Source organism: Felis catus, chromosome C1 (genome assembly GCF_018350175.1).
Source record: "Felis catus isolate Fca126 chromosome C1, F.catus_Fca126_mat1.0, whole genome shotgun sequence".
NCBI classification, from domain to species: domain Eukaryota; kingdom Metazoa; phylum Chordata; class Mammalia; order Carnivora; family Felidae; genus Felis; species Felis catus.
Genome location: NC_058375.1, coordinates 103,010,936 through 103,028,344, shown reverse-complemented (window position 1 = coordinate 103,028,344; position 17,409 = coordinate 103,010,936). Strand labels below are relative to the sequence as shown.

At 46.4% G+C, this 17,409-nt stretch overlaps 2 protein-coding genes across 12 annotated transcripts in view; one reads left to right on the top strand and one right to left on the bottom strand.

The window, feature by feature from the left end:
- LOC111561809 (neuroblastoma breakpoint family member 6-like) overlaps positions 1-17,409 on the top strand; it is a 129,029-nt gene that overhangs the window by 39,805 nt on the left and 71,815 nt on the right. The gene's annotated exons all lie outside the window — the stretch shown is intronic.
- LOC101095725 (neuroblastoma breakpoint family member 6-like) overlaps positions 1-17,409 on the bottom strand; it is a 74,395-nt gene that overhangs the window by 22,189 nt on the left and 34,797 nt on the right. For 6 of the 10 annotated variants that reach the window (XM_045033384.1, XM_045033386.1, XM_045033383.1 and 3 more), the window contains 4 exons: positions 8,271-8,372; positions 6,861-7,109; positions 988-1,035; positions 677-887 (listed from right to left, as the gene is read on the bottom strand). In XM_045033384.1, the coding sequence (XP_044889319.1) occupies positions 677-887; positions 988-1,035; positions 6,861-7,109; positions 8,271-8,297 (535 nt within the window). In that variant the 5' untranslated portion in view covers positions 8,298-8,372. Of the gene's footprint in view, positions 1-676; positions 888-987; positions 1,036-6,860; positions 7,110-8,150; positions 8,373-9,419; positions 10,608-17,409 lie in introns of those variants that run through there. The other 4 variants (XM_045033387.1, XM_045033392.1, XM_045033391.1 and 1 more) reach the window with 4 other exon arrangements.

The following is a 17,409-nucleotide window of genomic DNA, read 5'->3' as shown; positions in this document are numbered from 1 at the left end:
CCATCTGCAAGTTTCCCCAGTGAGCCAGCTCGCTGCTTTGCCAATGGAACCTCAGAGAAGTGTGACGTGATGGAGTTCATTAGTCCGAGACACGAAGGCCAACGGTGATGCAGGATGTGACACACACACACACACAGAGGATCCTGAGAGGACCAGGCATTTCCGGGTCTGCGTCAGGAATCAATCACTAGAAAGTTAACTCTAACCCCGCACTGCAAACCAACCTGGAGAAACTGCTAGTCTCGTTTTCCCCATTCTTCCCATCCTTAGCAAAATGAGGGTAAGACACCCACTTCCACCGGGTCGCCCGGGAGCTTTAGTCTGTTAAGCGCCCAACTCTTGATTTTGGCTCAGATCATGATCTCACATTCCTGAGATCGAGCCCCACGTCAGCCTCTGTGCTGACAGCACCGAGCCTGCTTGGGATCCTCTATCTCCCACTCTCTCTGCTCCACCCCGACTAACACTGTCTCTCTCAAAACCAACAAACATACATTAAGAAATACCCACTGCTACTTTTCCTGGATTGTTGTCACAATGGAATTTATCGTGACGATGGAAATAGAGAAGACAAAGTCCGGAGAGGGCCTTCGTTTTCTCTCCACACAAAGCCAATTCCTGTCTCCAGGAATACAGACAGTCATCACTTTGGTGACCCTGACCTTGTAGGACTTACTATATTTCTGCAGCTGGTTGGCCAGGGAGTAGGCAGTAGCTTCGGATACAAGGAATTTCTCTCTGAGGTCTCGGAAGTCCTGCTGGCTTGCTTCCAGCTTGGATTGAAGCTCCTGGTTGAGTTCCAGGAGGCTCACTTCTGTCCCTGGATCAGACACCGGGTCAAGAGGTGCTGCCATGGTGACATGTGGCAGAAGAGGTAGAGCTGGGGACTGGGGAGAAGAAACCAAACACATGACGGGTTAAAAACAAGTGAAATCCAGTAGGTTCAATCAGGACTGAGGGGCGAGGATACAGGAATTCTTTACTTACTATTGGGAACAACTTGAACAACACCCCACAGCACTGGAGAGTCAGCAGCTACAAAAAGAAGGTTCGAGATGCCAGAGTCGAGAGCCCAAGGCACTGCCTGTAGCTCAGACTCCAACCGGAATGACAGACCGAGCACCCGGCACGCCACGGGACGGTCTGCAGTTGCCATAACAGAATTGGAACGCGGGGGGTGTCATGGAACCTTGGGAGCCACTGCCTACCAGGTGCCAAGGCTACGCGGATACCCAAGGCTGCCTAGTCTCCCCTGAAGGTCACCACCGATGGGGACCACCCCTCAGCGGCCACTCTCAGTAGTTGTCTACCCTTGTGCTAATACCACAGATCCCATATCTCTCTCTGTCTGTCTCTGTTTTAAGTTTATTTACTTATTTTGAGAGAAAGCACGAGCACGTGAGCGGGACGGGGTGGAGGGAGAGGGAGAGGGAGAGAGAATCCCAAGCAGACTCTGTGCTATCTGCACAGTACCGTACAGGAGGCTTGATCTCATGAACCGTGAGATCATGACCTGAGCCAAAATCAAGAATCAGACACTCAACCCAATGAGCCACCCAGGTGCCACAGACCCCATCTCTTTCCAAACACATCTCAGCATCGTTCTCACTGTTCATTCTTGTGTGTGCATAAAAACATCAAGGCAGAAATCGTTTCCCAGGTTTTACTAAAGGGCTGTCATGAAGCCACCCCACTTCTCTTTAAGGTCAAACAGACCTTCAGGCTTTTCCAGTGAGTGAAAGATTCCAAAGTCTTCGACTGTCATGATGTTCTTCTCTGGGTCTCTCTAGTTTGTCCTCTATCCATTAAAAAGTGTAAGACACGAGGCAGAGTCTAATACTAAGTGAATAAATATTTACTTGAGAAAAATGTTTTGTCCCAACTCTCACTGTTCTTCTGGCTGTTTTCCTGTGTTATGAGGCTTCCTTATCCCCTCTTGGGGCACCATGTTGGCTGTCCATTAAACTGATGTTGGATATCCCTATATCCTCGACTCCTTCTCTACGTGTGAGTTGCTTTTTTTGTTGTTTTTATAATGTCACCAAACAACCATATTTCATGCTTGTCACTTACGGATTTCATGTGTCTCTCACAAGATCTCTTTCCAACTGTGAAAATGTTAATTTATACATATGTCCTTGAATACATGTAGTGACCACCTACTTTGGAAACATCTATAAACTTGAGGCTATTCGATTACGTTCATTTGGCCTACCCTCATATTTAACAGAATGGAGGTTAACAAACCCTCAGTTTGCTCTCTACACTTAAGAGTCTGTTTCATGGTTTGCCTCTCTCTTTACCAACCCCCCATTGTTCATCTATTGAGTTTCTTAAATTCCACAGATGAGTGACATCATATGATATGTGTCCTTCTCTGGCTGACTGACTTCACTTAGCATAACACACTCTCGCTCCATCCACGTCACTGCTAGAACGGATACACGAATTCAGTAAAGTCCCAGGACACAAAATCAACATACAGAAATCTCTTGCGTTCCCACACGTCAATAATGAAGCAGCAGAAAGAGAAATCGAGGAGCTGAAACCATGTACAATTGCACCTAAAACCGTAAGATACTTAGGAATGAACCCAATCAGAGACGTAAAAGATCTGCACTCTGAAAACTAGAGAACCCTTACGAAAGACACTGAAGAGGGCAGAAAGAAATGGGAAAACTTCCCGTGCTCATGGATTAGAAGAACAGATATCGTTAAAATGTTGATACTAACCAAAGCAATCCACACACTGACTGCAATCCCTATCAAAATACCACCAACCTTTTCCACAGAGCTACAACAAGCAATCCTCAACTTTGTATGGAACCAGAAAAGACCCCAAAGAGCCAAAGGAATCTTGGATGACCTCGAAAGCCAACCTTGTACCCCATATCAAAGCGACTGACAGTACTTTTGCTGGAATACGTCTCAGTGTTTATTGCTCTAGAGTGACTTTCCTAAGGCAGCAACATGCCATTCTAATCTTATTTGAACTTGTCATTCTCACTATCCTTTTTTTTCATGAAATTATACTTTTTAGTGTTTGTTCTGTTGAATCGCTTTGGGTTTCTCCTCAAGACATTCTTATTGTGATGTGCATGTTCAATATTTGTTACCGATTTCCTGTCATTTGTCATTCTCTTTTCGGCTCGGTCATCTCTCTCTTTTTCAATTCTAACAGTTCTTTATTGGGGTCTAATTGACCTAGAGCAAAATGCACAAACCGCAAGCACACAGCTCAGTGAATTTAACGTACGTATGCATCCTGTCACCACCCAGATCGAGATATAGAACACTTGCCTCCGAGGCGCAAAGTTCTCTTCTGCTCCTTGCCGGTCAATACCCATTTCCAAACACAAACACATTCTGAATTCTCACCCTAGACGACTTTGGCTTGTTCCTACACTTCCTATAACTGCAATGATGTCGTATGTCCTCCTATGTTCTGTGTTCTCTCACATGGTGTCTGGTTTTGAGATTTTGTCCTGATTAGCTGTGTGTCAGCCATTGGTTCTGATGCTGCCGAGAAATACTCTGCTTGGGGATCATAGCACAATTTGACTATCTGTGTTCCTGTTGGACAGATCTAATTTTGGTTATCACTCATAGAGTAAGGACGAATAATCATGTACAAATTGTGTTTTGTGGAGACACCCACTGGTTCCTCCCAGGTATACATCCTAGGAATAAAATGCTTGTGGAAAGCAGAGAAACTGACACACACTTTCACAAAGGCTTTGTCTCCTTTTAGATTTCCGCCCAAAGATAGGCAGTCCCAGTTTCTCTGCATTCCCACATACCTGGTATTCTCGGTCCTTTTGATGTTAGCCATTCTGCTAGCTGTTAGTGCTCGGTTTAGTTTTCGAATGCTCTTGGTCATTTGGATATCTTCTTTTATGAAGCGCCTTTTGAGATCTTTTCCTCATCAATAAGCTCGGTTCTGTGTAATTTTCGTTGTGATGTGTGTAAGTTCTTTCTGTATTTTGGAGAAGGTCGTTGCCATATATGAGGTATTGCAAGGAATTATTCCTGGACTGTGGATTGTGTTTTCACTGTGTATTTTATGATTACTTTTTAAATTTTACGTATTTTGAGACGGGGAGGGGCAGATAGAGAGGGAGAGGGTGTGGAGTGATTTATGATCAACGAAGGATTTAATACTTTATGAAATCCAGGTTTTTATACTTTTTTTCTAAGTTCTTTATGTTGATAGAGAAAGTGAGTAGGGGAGGGGCAGAGAGAGAGGGGGAGGGAGACAGATTCCCAGGCAGGCTCCACACTGTCAGTATGGAGCCCAATGCCCTCGGGGCTCAAACCCGTGAAGTGTGAGATCATGACCTGAGCCAGAATCCAGTGCCGGACGCGGAACTGACCAAGCCATCCAGGCACCCTTCCACATACATTTTAGAATTCGTAGGTAACTTCCCCCCAAAATGCCTACTCCAATAGGATCGGGGTAATACTGATTTGGTGTTCCAACAATATTGAATCTTCTCATCTATGAAGGTGCTGTATACACTTTTATATGTATCTAGATCTCCTTTAATTTCTCTCAGCAATAGTTGTCTGGAGTCTTCCTTATATGTGTTCTTATGCATTTAATGATTGTGTGGATGTGAATCTCTATTGTGTTTATTGAGTTTAATTTTTTTTGTTTTTAAATTTCATTTTCTAAATGCTCACGGTTGGTATGGAGAAATACACTAGATTATCACACGAATGCTACCGAGGGATACTTTGGGTACCTTAGACGGCATTGTTAAAGTGTACCATGTGGGATATGGGTGGCCCAGTTAGTTAGGCATCTGACTCTCTGGACTTTGGCTCAGGCCATGATCTCACGGCCAGTGATTCAAGCCCACACATCGGGTGCTGTGCTGACAGTGTGGAACCTGCTTGGGATTGTCTTGCTCTCCCTCTCTCTCTACCCCTTCCCTGCTCAATCTCAGAATAAATAAATAAACATTAAAATAGTACATAAGGCGTACAATTCAATGCACAGCAAAATCAAACTCCAGCTACCATCAAGACATGGCATTTCTTCCAGCTCACAACTTCCCTTGTGGCCCTTTGCAGTCCATCACTGTCTCCGCCTCAGCCCCAGGCAACCGCTGACCCTACAGGTGGGTTTGCATTTTTTAACAACTCTAGGTAGGTGGAACGCTTTGGTGCCTACATTCCTTGGTGCAGCATAAGGATTCTGAAATCCATCCATATTACTGCGCGTATCGCCAGTTCGTGCTTTTTTATCGCTAAGTAGTATTCCTCTGGATGGCTACATCCTGCCGATTTATACAGTCACCTACTAGTGACCTCTGTGTGGTCTCCAGGGTTTAGCCACTGTGAAGAAAGCGATGGGGACTTTTCATGTACAGATCGGTGTGTGGACATATTGTGTAAATACTTAGAAGTGAAATGGCTGTTCGTGTGAGTGGTCAATGTTTAACTATGGTTCAGCCTCTCTACAGGACTGGACCAGTTTTCATTCCCACAAGTGTTGGAAACTTCTAGTGACTTCACATCCTCACCACATACATTTCCGGTCTTCTTCATTTCAGCCCATGGCGATGGACGTGTAATGCTAACTCACGGTAGCATTAACTTGTGTTCCTCCTGATGACTGAGTGTGTTCTGGAAAACTGACCTCCGTGCTTTGGAGCCAAAATATACCACAAAGACAGAGTCTGAGATAAGGAGGAACACTAACAGCTTTCTTGCTTTCCCAGGCAAAGAGGACGACAGCAGGCTAAGGCCTTCAAAAACTGCCAGCTCCTGCCCCCTGGAGGAAGGGGTTGGGGGTCTTATCGGGAAAATCAAGGTGTGGCCAGTGGTGACAGCAACTGTGTACATGCTGCTACACTCCTCCTCATGTCCTGGGGTGTACCTGCTTCCTGATACACAAGGCTAAGAAGGGAGGAGGGGAGCTTTGCGGAAGACAAGAAAAAGGTTACTTAGTTTAAAATCGAACCCTGCGGAAACATCAGTGAAGCCATTTTGGTTTTTCTTCAACTTTATGCCTTTAAGTGGTTTCAAGCAGAGCATCTTTTCAAGTGCTTTGTGGCCATTTGTATATCGTGTTTTGTGAGGTATTTCTTCTTGGAGACTTTTGACCAGGAGCGCCTGGGTGGCTCAGCTGGTTAAGTGTCCGACTGGTGATTTTGGTTCTGGTCATGCTCCCACAGTTCCTGAGATCGAGCCCCACTTCAGGGTTTGTGCTCACTGTGTGGAGCCTGCTTGGGATTCTGTCTCCCTCTCTCTCTGACCCTTGCCTGCTTGCTCTCTATAGCCCTCTCAGAATAGATAACAATAAACTTAAAAGACTCTTGACCAATTCTCTTCTTGCACTGTCTTATCACACAAAATACGTGTCAGAACAGTACACTGAACACTACACAGCATTACCTTGAGAAATTAATGAACTAAACACATGGAGAGGTAACATTTCCTGTGGATTGGAAGACCTCAATATGGTTTACATGTCAATTCTTCCCAAATTGATCTACAGATCTGATACAAGGCCAATCAAAATTCCAGCAGACATGCTAGGAAACATTTCTAAGCTGATCCAACACTTCATATGGAAATGGAAAGGATCTTGAATTATCACCGTGATTTTAAAAAGAAGAATGGTGGATGACTCAAGTGCCTGTTCCAGAATGGCCATACACATCTTTTACGCAATTTCGGAGTGATGTATCCTATTATTATTCAGTTGTAAGAGTTTCTGTACGTTCTCACTGAAGCTTGGAAGTTGCTCTACTCCCTTTGTACGTGAATTCCTTGTTCTAAAATTTGGCCAATATTTATATTAGTTTTTATGTGGCGAGAGAATACGGAAGACCAGAAAGCATTTAACTTACCAGAGAGGAAGACAGATCATCACTGGTCATTATGGAGAGGATGACCCTATGAGATTTAGTGAAGTTGCCTCTGTTTCCCCAGCTGGCCAAGACACCGTGGGTAGTAGCTACAGATGCCAGCCGTTTCCTCTGGAGACCTTGGCAGTGTTGACTGGTTGGAGCACCATGGACCCCGGGTGTCAGTTGTGTCCTAAAAGGCTGAAATCTGGCTGAGGCTCCAGGGCTGTTGGGCCAAGGCAGGTCACCCAGCTGTTGGCAAATACACAGGGAGACCAGGACAATCACCGAGGTCATCGCCAGGGAGCTTTGGCCATTTCCTCCAAGGAACCCACCACCACTACACTTCTCATGACTTCCTGTTTACCAGACTGAGATCCCCAGGACAGTTGGGAGAACGTGTTATTCACCACTGTATTCGGGGTTCCTAGCACCGAGCCAAGCACTGAGGAGGCCCTCAGGGACTTCCTTTCACTGATCAAATACAAGTTGCTGCCAATCTCTGACCATCTCAACTCCATTCCAGTCACAAATGTCCACTCAGGGGTCCCCTGCTTTCTCCCAAGAGGTAGCGAATCCCCTCCCTCAGAGAGGAACCTGCCCTACCCTCTCCATGTCCCAGGACACTGCCCTGTGGTGAGCTCTGATGAAGACGGGGTTCTCCTCGGGGATTCCTCTCAATGGCTCACTCTGTCATTGGGAAGAGATGTCCTGGGCCTGGCCCCCCACTCCAATCCTCTGCACTGTCACAACACAACACCCCAGTTCAGGAGAGCTACCACATTGTGTTTGCATCGTTCTCCCACTGCTTTATCCTCCTCGGGAAATCGTATTGATTTCCAAGTTCTGAACACAGCCTCAGGAAAATGAAGCACTCAACCAATAGTCAAGAAAATCACTGGTCAACAGATATTATGTGTAAAGCCTTCCACATTCCTGACCAGAAATTCAGAAGAATATTATTACCATTATGACTTCAGATGCAAGGGTCCCCTGCCCTGGCCCCTCCTGGCCTTAGGGCAAAACAATTTGTGGTAAGAATGGACATCTCCAAATCTGATCCAAACGCCATTGATCCCTCCAAACCCACACTTCCTTGGAGGCCATCCACTGTCAGGGCAGCTCCAACGTCGAAGCTCGGGGACTGGGGCAGAGCCTCATGGTCACACCATCCTACTGTTAGCAACGGTGCTTCCCGGCAGTGCAAACCAACCCCCGTCCGTCCTGTGGGGCTCCCTGGCAGATGCACCGTTCACTGTGGAGTGCGTTACACCCCCAGTCCTCACTGCTCACCTCAGGCTGCTCCTTGCAGGGTTGGATGCTATTGAACACATTCCTCAGTTTCTCCAGATTGTTCTGAGCTCAACTTGCCCGTATTCTCAGGTCCTTGGGCAACCACCGTTCCACCATTACCTTTGTCCTTCTCCGGGTTATTCTCATGCTCCACACCTGCTGGTTTTCTGTCTTCCATAGACCCCTCGGTCCTCTGTTTCCAGTGTGGGCTCAGCCGGGCTCCTGCAGGAGACACACAGACAAGGGACCAAGTCAGGTCTCAGCCCCAGTCCCCAGGACACGTTTAACAGGCACCTCAGTCCCTCGTGCTCTCAGAGAGACTGAGCGGCAAGGGACTTTGCAGAAGTTGAATAACAACCTTATGTTGCAGACGAAGAAACTGAGGCCCAGAGAGATGAGGAGATTTTCCCAAACTCCCTCATCGCTTGATGGCAGCAGACACACCAACAGGTGTCTTGGCCGCAAGCTTCCCTTGGACTCTCCTATCACACCCTCCAGGAACCCACATCTGAATTTCAGAGGACACTGATCAAACATCAGTACCCCCTCCCCCGCACCCCGTTAAAACTAAAATGTCGCAAGGACCTTTCCTGGGACACTTCCTTGTCACACTTCTACAGTCCTGTTGTTTATATTCATTTGATTTTCAAGCCTGCCTCACACAATGGGCCCAAGGAACTCAACAGTTAAGTAAAATTCATCACAGCAGAAATTAAAATGTGTTGATGTGGTTATCTATAAGACACCGATCTCCTGGGCTGGAAAATCATCTTCCTGACAGCAGGCGCTCTGCCTGCCCTGCTCATCCCGTCTCCGCAGCGCCTCCATTAAGAGCCTGCCAGGGAAAACGTTCAGTAAATTCTTGTCAAGCAGATGAATAACAGTTATCAGGAACAACTGCCTTTTACCGATCTCTAGTCCCAACCACAGTTCCAAACAAACCCTATCCAGGGTCTTTGCTGAAGCGACAAAAGCACAGCTTTAAGAAAAGCAGGCCCAGATTCCAAAACCAGCTTGACCACATGTCACATATGCTTCAGTGGATGATTTCAGTATCTCTTGGAGCATGTTTATCGCATGTATAATAAGAGAAGAATGTATACTGTAAGGTAGAGAAATCAGCATGAACCACGAGAGTATTGGATCAGAAAATGTGAGATCATGCAGCACACAGGGGTAGCCAACCTGCAAGGAGAATGAGAGAGCAGGCATCTGAGAAATTCATCTGACAGCAGTCCTCTAGCAGCAGGAGGGTGAGGACTATCTTACCTTAAGCAATCTGAATCACGGCACCAGATGTTTCCAGTGGGAGATTCTGCACTGTCTGAATGGAGAGCTCAGTGCTTAGATTCCCCGTGAACGACTGACGTGAGGATCCGTGCCCGAATGAAGACAGTGACGGGGTACCCGGCTGGCTCAGTCGGTAAACCATGCGACTCTTGATCTCGGGGTTGGAAGCTCAAGCCCCACGTTGGCGGTGCGCCTACTTAAAATATAAAATGAAAATAAAAGCAAAAGTATGCTACCAGCCCGTGGAAGGACAGGAGGGCAGTAGATGAAGGACAGTATATTCTCAAGATGGGAATGCAGGCAGGCCCAGAGGGGCAACAGCACCAGGGTCAGGGGTGTCTTTTCTTCTTCTGTTTGCAGAGGTTATGGGTCATAGCTGGTGTGGTCTCCAACTGACGTTGTTTCCAATCATCTAAGGAACTTGTCCTATCGGTCAGGAGGGGCAGTTTTTGGCTCTACAAGGTTGTTGCTGGAACTGTCATGGTCATCTTCCCCTCCCAGGGGATCAAAACCACAGGGTCAATATTTTATGATGAAGCCATCGGGCATTGTAGGACACAAGCTAGAAAGTAGAACACGTGCCGTGTCCCTGCTCTTCTAGTCCCGGGAGGCGGGAAAACACAAAACCACTCTCTACCACCACCCTTGCCTCCAGCTCCCGTCTAGCTGCCTACTCTATCAATTTAACACCTGGGACAACCCATGTAGGAACAATTCCTTTTGACCCATTTGGAAATGAGAAATGGAGCCACAGAACGATTCAAGAGACTTCGTCAATGTCACACTTTTGCCACCAGGTTTGCACCTACAGCTTGTGAGGCCAGAGTGCTCTCTTTTCTTGTTCTCCATGTTAGGGATGTCCAGGGAGAAAGAACAAGGCCAGCCCCCAATGCCCTGAACTCTGCACTCCCGGCTTGACTGTGTTGTTCTCATGCTGGAAAGAGAGGATCTGAGATACAGAATACCAACCTGAGATAAGACTGCTTTGAGACCTTGATAAATGAGACAAAACAAGGCTACCTCACAATATTGCTCAGGCCAGACAACAGCAAGGTCACAGTGAAATTTACAACGTCCCAAACGTCTTCTTTTCATAAGGAAATGCTATAAGCATAGAATGTCCAGTGCTAATAGGCTTCAATATAGAACAAACCCTGCTTACTTCCATCAGCCCCCACCCACATCAACCAACCAAAGTCCAAATCCTATAATAGATCCTCTCATTGAGACCTTGGGGTGTGTTCTTTCTGGCTGCAAGCAATAAAAATCCCAACCTCTTTAGTGAGAGGTGTCTTCCTGGCAATTTGGCTTAAAGGAATTAACACCGGCCTTCCAGGAATGAGCAGCTGTAAACACCCAGCCTCAGGAAGAAAGGTTACATTGTCTGGGAGATGCCTAGGCTCTGGGGCTCCAGACCTGATTTGTATCTTAAAAAATAAAATAAAAGAAAAGACTCTCTCTACCAAACCCCTTTGGTAACTAACATGAAACTTAGGCGCTCAGGCAGGATGTTTTTCTCCACATCTGATTTAAGATAGAGATTAAGGATAAGGTTAAGAAAGAAGCTAGTTAAGAGAGAATGTGTAGCACACGTGTAGCTTCCCAGGGCCTGGGATCACTTAAAACCTAGTATTCCTAGCTGGGCTTGAAGCTCCAAGCCTTCAGTTGCAGATGAAGGAGCTCAGTCTTGACCCAACCAAAGGCAGGCGCTGATCCTCTCCCTGGCCTCTCTAGCCCCAAGTTGCCACTCTGGGCTCTTCTGCCTTGTCTAACTCCATCACCTCAGAAGATATTGAGCCCACGAGGCTCCTGGCTGGCTCCATTGGTAAGCCCATGACTCTTGATCTCAGGGTTGTAAGTTCGAGCCCGGATTGGGTGTAGAGATTACTAAAAATGAAATTCAAAACAAACAAAAAGAAGACATCGAGCCCAAAAACCGTGTTGCCCTATCTACAGCTATGTGACATCAGAGCATCACAAAATCTTCTGTTGGCTACAACGTCGCAGGACTCTCCCATGCCACGTTCAGGAGATGCTACATTTCTTTCAGTAATTAGTCAATATCAAGACGTCCTCACCCCATCCAACTGAAACGTATGCTGTTCGCAATGCATTTGTCCGTGTTGTGTAGCAAAAGTGGACTCGGTTCGGCGCCTGGCAGTCTCGGTAAAGCACAAGGAGGACTTGGCGGGTTCCTTCCATCTGGTCTCCTTCACATGGGTGCCTGGCCTTTCCCTTCCTTTCTCCTCTCAGGACACTGTGGGGTGCTGGTCTCCACTCCTTCCCCCCCCTTCCCCCCCCCCCCCCCCGGCGAGTGAGAGACTCACATGACATCTCTTTTTCCCCCAGAAATCCCGCTCCTTGTATCTGTGCTTACCAGACACACCTTCTGGGTCTTTCTTCATTTTATTCCCTTAAAGTTTTCGCTGACTTCTAGAATATATCCGTGGCATATATTTGGCGAATCTTTTTGTTGTTGTTCTTATTCCTACTATTGACGTTTTCATTTTCAAGAGCTATTTTTCTACACCGGTCTCATAACCAGGGAGCATCCAAGGCCTGAGGCCTTAGAATCCACACTGGGCCTGAACCGAGAGGGTAATGACATCATTTCCTGCCTGGTAGGCCAGCAGGCCATTGGCCAGGAGGGTGGGATGGGTGGGGAGAGGTGTGGGGGAGCATCATTCCGATGGGAGTGGCAGCCAAGGAACCCATGTAAAGGGGCCTGTCTCCTGTGGATGAGGCTTGACAGTGGCTGCTGTTTAGGCTTCTGTTGCTCACAGACTCTAGGACCTGATACTCTAGGACTGCTACCTGATGTGCTTGCAAGTCTGGGTAGATGGACATGGGCGCGCACGCGTGTGTGTGTGTGTGTGTGTGTGTGTGTATGTGGGCACGCGTGCATGTGTGTGTGTGTGCACTGGGGCAGGCCTGCATCCTAGAGACCGTGAATGTACATTGTGAAGAATACAAGGTTGTGCCCAGGCGACACAGGCTGGGTTTCAATGTATGGTCCTGTAGGTATTCAAAAGTGGCCGTATGTTTTCAAGATACAATTGCTTTGTTGGACTTCTTATCTGCTGGGTTAATTCTACCCACATGTCATGAAAGCCATGTTACCAACATGTGGGCCATAAAGGCTGCTGCATCGTCAGCCCACCAGGATGGTACGCTTTACATCCTATGAAGTTTTACTCACAGTTTTGAGGATAAACTTGGGAGGCACAAGCAATGCAACAGCAAGTCTGAGGCCAGGAACACTATCTGCGAGAACCCTTTTCCCACATTAGGACGTGTTCTGGCCTGAGTCGACCACGTGTGGTGTCTGGTGTACGAGGTCGTCACTTATACAGCATGAAGCTGTTTAGGGCCATCTCCCGTGCTGATACGTACATAACACATGTGACAGGTTGCAAGGAACGAGGCCTCACAAATCCACAGAGTCTCCGTTTGATTCCCTGAAGAGTTCTCCACACACCACATACATCCTGCTCTCAGCGTGCCATAGGGAAGACATCTCCCAAGAGGAACCACCATTAGTATCTTTGTCAACAGGTTTCTCACCAGATGCTTACAAGGAAACTTGACTGGGGCAGGTTTCTTTTTCCAGGCCTGCCTCACCAAAGGAGATAATAACAAGTAGAAGGAACACAGTTTTTCTTCTAGTCCCCGATTGTCTAGGTGGAGGGGCTCCTGGGTGGCTCAGCTGGTTAGGCCTCTTACTCTTGATTTTGGCTCAGGTCATGATCTCATGGATCATGGGATCCAGCCCTGTGTTGGGCCCCGCCCTGACAGTGCAGAGCCTTTTGGGATTCTCTCTCCTTCTCTCTCTGCCCCCCTCTCTCTATACCAAAATAAATAAACATTTTGTATGCCAACTGTAGATATTTATTCCTCCAATATCTAAGTGCCTAAATATACAAAGCAAAAACTAACAGAGCTAAATGAGTAATAAACAGTAATACGATACTAGTGGGGGATTTGAACACCCCACTCAATAAATAAACATTTTTAAGAAAGTGTCTAGGGGCGCCTGGGTGGCGCAGTCGGTTAAGCGTACGACTTCAGCCAGGTCACGATCTCACGGTCTGTGAGTTCGAGCCCCGCGTCAGGCTCTGGGCTGATGGCTCGGAGCCTGGAGTCTGTTTCCGATTCTGTGTCTCCCTCTCTCTGTCCCTCCCCCGTTCATTCTCTGTCTCTCTCTGTCCCAAAAATAAATAAAAAACGTTGAAAAAAAAAAAAAGAAAGTGTCTAGGTGGGGTTTTTAGGCACAGCTTATACATCAGCAGGAATTCAAGTTTCTTTCTCCGAGCAAAGGTACAGGGATATCTCCTAGCATTGCTCATTAGTCAGTACCAGATTTCATATTTCAATAATATGTATATTATCCTAAGAAAGAACATGGTCCTCTGTGGAATCAACCCACTTAGGAGCATGTGTTCTTTTTACTACCCTGTCCCATTTCCTTTTATTACCTGTTGGACGAACATCCTTCCCCCAGTGATGGTGCCAGTTCCGAGGTACTGCTTAATCTAGAGGTGAGGCCAAGGAGTAGTGTGCACCCGGCTAGAATGGGTCAGCCATAATTTAGCTACATGTACTAGTAAACCAGCCTAAAGTACCATTATGAATAAGTACTGTCAAATTTAGTCATATGGGTTTCATATTTTTGTGTGTGCATTTGTTTTTTTCTTTTGACAGAGAGAGACAGAGAGAGAGAGAGCCTGCAGGTAGGGGAGAGGGGCAGAGGGAGAGAGAGAATCTTAAGCAGACTCTACACTCAATGTGGAGCCTGACATGGGGCTCAATCCATGACCATGGGATCATGACCTGAGCCAAAATGAAGAGTGGGACACTCAATCTACTAAGCCACCCAGGTGGCCCTGTATTTTATTTTGATATCAACCTCTTGGTGCAAATATGTCTAGACGTCGGCAAGGGACCACGGCATCACAGAAAATGACAGAAAACCTATGTGAAGTGTGAAAGATATTTATCAAAGTTAGATTGAGGGGCGCCTGGGTGCCTCAGTTGGTTGAGTATTGGACTCTTGGTCTTGGCTCAGGTCATCATCTCATGGTTTGTGAGATCAAGCGCTACATTAGGCTCTGTGCTGACAGCTCAGAGACTGTTTAGGATTCTCTCTCCCTGTTTCTCTCTCTCTCTCTCTGCCCTTCCCCCACTTGCTTGCTCTCATGCTCTCTCTAAATAAATAAACATTAAACAAATAATAATGAGTTGTATAATTTCATTCTCCCTTAGTGTCTCCTTTCCACCTGCAGAGCCAAAAAATCTTTTCAGCAGAGTCCTCACTTTCCAACGAATATAATCCAAGGACATAATAATTTGAACTGTTAGCCCATACCCTCCCCATAACCTGCCTTAAATACCAGGTATTTCCATTGCCCACTCCCATGTTCAGTGAGACTAGTGAGGGTGGTAAGTAATGTGGTATATCCAGGTCATATTCTGTTTCTTGGGCTACTTCTGTACTCTGCGTGTCAACTTTTGTCTGCTACTGTACCTCGGACCGCACATACAAAACACAACAAATCTTTTTTTTTTTTTTTTTTTTTAATTCTTTGGAGACAGCACGAGCAGGGGAGGGGCAAAGAGAAGGGGACAGAGGATCTGACAGGCTGACAGCAGCGAGCCTGATGTGGGGCTCGAACTCATGAACTGTGTGAGATCATGACCTGAGTAGAAGTCAGATGCTCAACCAACTGAGCCACCCATGTGCCCCCTCAACAAATCTTAAATGTATAGGGACTCTGCACTGATCTTGGAGAATGTCAGGCAACATTTAGGATTCTCTCAGGGCTCAGAATGGCTCTTGATCTGCAAGGCCCAAGATAATTTCCCTTTCCTTTCCTTAGGGGGAGTAACAACACGTTCCTGATCTAAACACCTTATGATTTCCAAGACAACACGCACGCGTGCGCACACACACACACACACACACACACACCACTATTTTCTTTTGGGCAAAATGTTTACAAGTCTGTGAAATGCCTTCCATCTGTTCTGATCCCTCAGGCATATGTTTCCTGAGTCCCTGCTGGTCCCCCTTTATCCTTTGTGTGGAATCCTCTCCTGCTTTTGGTGTGTTTTTGTTTCTAGGGACATCTTGGAGGAGGACCGCTTGCTACCCAGTGTTGTAAGATTGACAGTACACGGGGTGTATGGCCACCAAAACTCACTCACCTCCCCTACCCCAGGGCATTTAGCCCATCACCGACAGGTGCAGAGGTATGAAGTCTCCGTTTCCTGGCCTGGAGATGAACTCCTAAACATAACTTACCGCTAAATTCTCTTACAGCTATCAGGACAAAGCCTCCCCATGGCACTTTACTTGAAATCACACTATCGATGCCAACTGACCAGAAAGAACTCTAATATAAGAAGAAGACAGAGTTTGACTCAAACCCGGATTAGGATAGCTGCCCAGGGAACCCCAGCCTCAGGGGGAAGAAAGTGCTCCAGAGAATGAACACTTTTTACAGGGTTACCTATGCTTTACATAGAGAGCCACAAATCAAGGTCACAAGTACATTCCTGAAAAATGCCGAGGCCACTTTCAGACAACAGGCTTGAGCAATGGAAACTTCATCAAGGCAGAAAGGCCCACAGTGACCACCTGGCTGAATGCAGGGACACACCTCAAAATATCCACAGGCCTTCACTAACCAATGGGCCACTTACAGGCAAAGTTACCAAAAGAGGGAAAATCCCACATGGGGCTGTGCCTCTTGCCCTACCCCTTCCCCCCACTGCCTCCTTGCAGACAGTCTCTGCTGTGCTGACCTGCCCTCTGTTCCCTGCAGTGTATTCAGTCAACTTCCAATCCCTTTGTCCTGCCTCAGGTGAACCTTCTCACACCCGCTCTGCCCCTTCCACACAATCCTCGCCCCATTTTGGGAGTCCCCATCCGATCGGGAGAGACAACACAAACATTCAAAAAGATTATAGATCAACATAGACACACAGGAATCATGAGTTTTAACATCATGGATGCAGGGAGTAAGAGCATTGATTGAAATACTAATGGCAAATGCTTCTCCTCACTGCGTGCCTGGCGGGCCAAAAATCACCCTTCAGGTTGGAACAAAGTTTAGCCACCATTATGCTGACTTAGAAAGAAGTCTACCATGATTTCCCTTAAATATTAGGCCTTTCGACAGATTTTCTCTCAGCAACACCATATACAGCAATTAATGCAAAATGGATCACAAACCTAAATAAAAGAGATAAAATAAAATTTCAAGAGGAATTTTGGAGAAAATTGTCATAAATTTGCATTAAGCAAAAAGTTCTAAGACACCACAGCATAAGGACAGTCAGTACATAAAAGAAAAAAGATTAAGAAATTGAAGTTGCTTAAAATTAAGAACCCTTTTGTGGGGAGCCTGGGTGGCTCAGTCAGTTAAGTGTCTGACTGTGGCTCAGGTCATGATCTCCCAGCTGGTGGGATCGAGCCCCTCGTCTGGCTCTCCCCTCTCAGGGCAGAGCCTGCTTTGGATCTTCCATCTCCCTCTCTCTCTGCTCTTCCTCCACTCTTGTGGGTGAGCTTTCTCTCCCTGTCTCAAAAATAAATAAACATTTATTAAAAAGCAGTGTAAGGAAAAAAAGAACTCTTTTGCATCAACAGACACCAATAAGGAAATGAAAAGACAAGCCACAGACCGGAGAAAATAGCCTCAGATTGAACTGTAGGAAAGAGGGAATAGTATTCACAAGAGCCAAAGAACTCTTCCAACTCCAAAAAGAGAAACAACAGGGTTTTTAAAGTCAGTAAAAGACATGAGAAGACATTTTGTCAAAGAAGACAAGTAAATGACTCATAAATATATGAAAAAGTGTTCAATATCACTGAAAGAGGACCCAGTTGTAGCCTTAAATACCTCCATTTTGACCTCTGTCACTTTCTGGTTAAGTTTTCCTTTCCAGCTTATCTTTTATTTATTTATTT